This window comes from Tupaia chinensis, unplaced genomic scaffold (assembly GCF_000334495.1).
Source record: "Tupaia chinensis unplaced genomic scaffold, TupChi_1.0 Scaffold143755_1, whole genome shotgun sequence".
NCBI lineage: Eukaryota > Metazoa > Chordata > Mammalia > Scandentia > Tupaiidae > Tupaia > Tupaia belangeri.
The window spans coordinates 316,182-318,709 of record NW_006203604.1 but is presented as its reverse complement, the minus strand read 5'-3'; the positions used below and the strand labels follow the sequence as shown (position 1 = coordinate 318,709).

At 43.2% G+C, this 2,528-nt stretch overlaps 1 protein-coding gene across 1 annotated transcript in view; it reads left to right on the top strand.

The window, feature by feature from the left end:
- The window catches only part of SPAG17 (sperm associated antigen 17), a 235,151-nt gene that overhangs the window by 101,621 nt on the left and 131,002 nt on the right, over positions 1-2,528 (top strand). The window contains 2 exon segments of the mRNA XM_006164886.3: positions 588-749; positions 2,205-2,277. Coding sequence (XP_006164948.1) covers positions 588-749; positions 2,205-2,277 — 235 coding nt within the window.

Sequence of the window (2,528 nt, the reverse complement as noted above, 5' to 3'; positions counted from 1 at the left end):
GGGGGGGAGGAAGGTATGGAGGACAACCATGGATGCCAGGGAAAAAGGGGGGGGAAGGTGGGACATAGCAGAGGGTGGGGGATGGGGAATCAGGGATGGCAAGACAAAGGGCAAGGTATGCAGGACGTAAGAATTGGAAAATTATTTGCTGAGAACATATATGTGGATGTACTTGATTGAGCCAATGCACAGTGTATTTTGGATGGAAAATTCATTTGTGTGTTGTGATGGTGTAAAGTGAATTAATAAATAAAAAAAAAAAAATGAGATGCCAAGAATACAGGCAACACTACTGAAATTAATGATAAGTTTGTTTTTCACTTAGTTGAAGCATTATTTAGGCTCTTACAATGTTAGACAGCCATAAGACCCTCCAAGGGGAATAGCCTGCATTCTGATGAATAAGAAGGCAAGAAGTGTTCACAGACGAGGACTCAGTCATCACAGCTGGGCTCCAGTGGTTTGAGGGCTCTGAATTCCCTCACCTGCAAAATGTTGGTGAGCTTCACTGTTAAGGGAGATACAGCCTGTATATCTTTTCAAATAGTATGAAACTAATAATCAATTATTAATTTTCTCATCTGTAGCTGGAATTAGGCACTGATATTTTTGAAGACATTGCCTGTCTGATGTATGACTGCCTGGATTGGAAAAGGCAGCACCAACACTATTTGGAAAGCATGCAGCTTATTAATGTCCCACAAGTGCTTACTGAGAAACCTGTCCTAGAAGCCACATTGATTTCTGAGGTAGGCACAAACTTGAATGTCTTTAGTGGACTGCATGGTTAACTGAACAATTTAATTTTCACATATAAGCATAAGGAGAAAAATTACATAAATACTTGTATCAAGGTTACACTGTGTACATTTCATATGTGAGGGTAGGAACAGGAAAAGGCCTACATTAAAGGGCAGATATATAATGGAGTCTTATGAAGCTCCTCGAATGCTCGACCTCCAAAGACAAGAATGGAACTCCCTAGTCGGTTCATGATGAAATGAATAACACCTAGAACAATAAAAGGATATCAATAAAGTAATCACAATGTTTATTTGGCAAGTAATATATGTCCATGTTATGGAAGATACTGGTGATGCAATAATGAAGACTGATTCCTATCTTCCTCACTGAAGTTAACTTTTCAAAGGGGACAGTAGTCAAGTCAACAGAGGTCTCAGCATACCATGATGAATGCTGAGAGCTGTCAACTCAGACCACAGTAGAAGCAATAAAAAAATAGCACCTCACTGATCTGGATGGTGGGGTGGGGTGAAGTGAGGGGAGTCCAGACAGTCTCACCAGTTATTGATGTGGGGAAGACTGAGCATGAATTGTCTAGTAGAAGGCCTGGTGCGAGAAAAGGACAGAATGGTAGAAAGGGCAAAGAAAGGGGCAAGAAAAGGGCAAAGTTGTACAAAGATATGGAAGTCAAGCTAGAGAAGTATTATGTTACTTGCCAAGACCATAGGGCAGTTTAATTTTTTTTTTTTTAAGAGAGATTTTTGCTATAGGGTGTGTGTGCTCACGGGAGAGACAGAGAGAGACAGAAAAAAAAAAGTGAGAAATCACCCCTCAGGGAAGATGGCCACCTGCAATCCCGTCTCCTTTCTTCATTCTCTTCTCAGGATTTTAGACATGCACACATACATTCCTAGTGTGAGTTTTAAGCTGCCGGGTCCAGGACTCAAACCACGGTCAACTATGTAAGAGTCCAATTGCATAACCATTATGCCATCTGCTGGTTCCCAGTTCAGTATTTCTAGGCTACGTGGGCAAAGTGGAGAACAGTAGGAACTTAAGTTGGAGAAATGGGACCCAGATGGTCATTGTCCTTTGGTGCTGAGTAAGAGTTTGGGTTTTATCCTGAAGGCAAGGGAGAACCACTGGAGGACTGTACCAGGCATGAGTCATATCCAGGGAAGAAGTATTTTTCTGTTCTTAGTATCTTGGCACCCAGTCATTTTCCCCACAGTTGTTCTGTGGGTTCTGTTAGGAAAAACTGACTAGCATCCATGCCCTTTAAACTCCTTCTCTTCCTTGGAAAAACCTCCTTTCCTCTATCCTAATATTTGCTGATGATTTTGTGGTGTGAACATAATTATCTAATCTGAGTCCTGTTCAATCTCATCCTACCAACATTTGATAAAAGCATGTCTTAACTGGGTATCTCAGTTGTCTCTTTCTAATTATTCTTTCTTTAGGCTCCACAGCCTATTGCTCCAACCTCTGGGAAGAAGAAAGCACAATGCGAAGAACCACAAGCTCCACCACCAGGCACGTATAAAAACTCTGTTTCCAGGGACCAGCAGTTAGCGTAATGGCTATGTCGCTGGACTCCCACGTAGTCGACCACGGTTCGAGTCCCGGACCCGGTGGCTAAAACTCACGCCGGGCGCGTGTGCGTGCGTGCCCAAGATCCCGAGAGGAGAATGGAGGAGAAGGGATTGGGGCGTGGCCATCCCCCCTGGGGGGTGATTTCCTGCTTTCTATCTCTCTGTCTCTGTCTGTCTGTCTGGCGAGCGCAC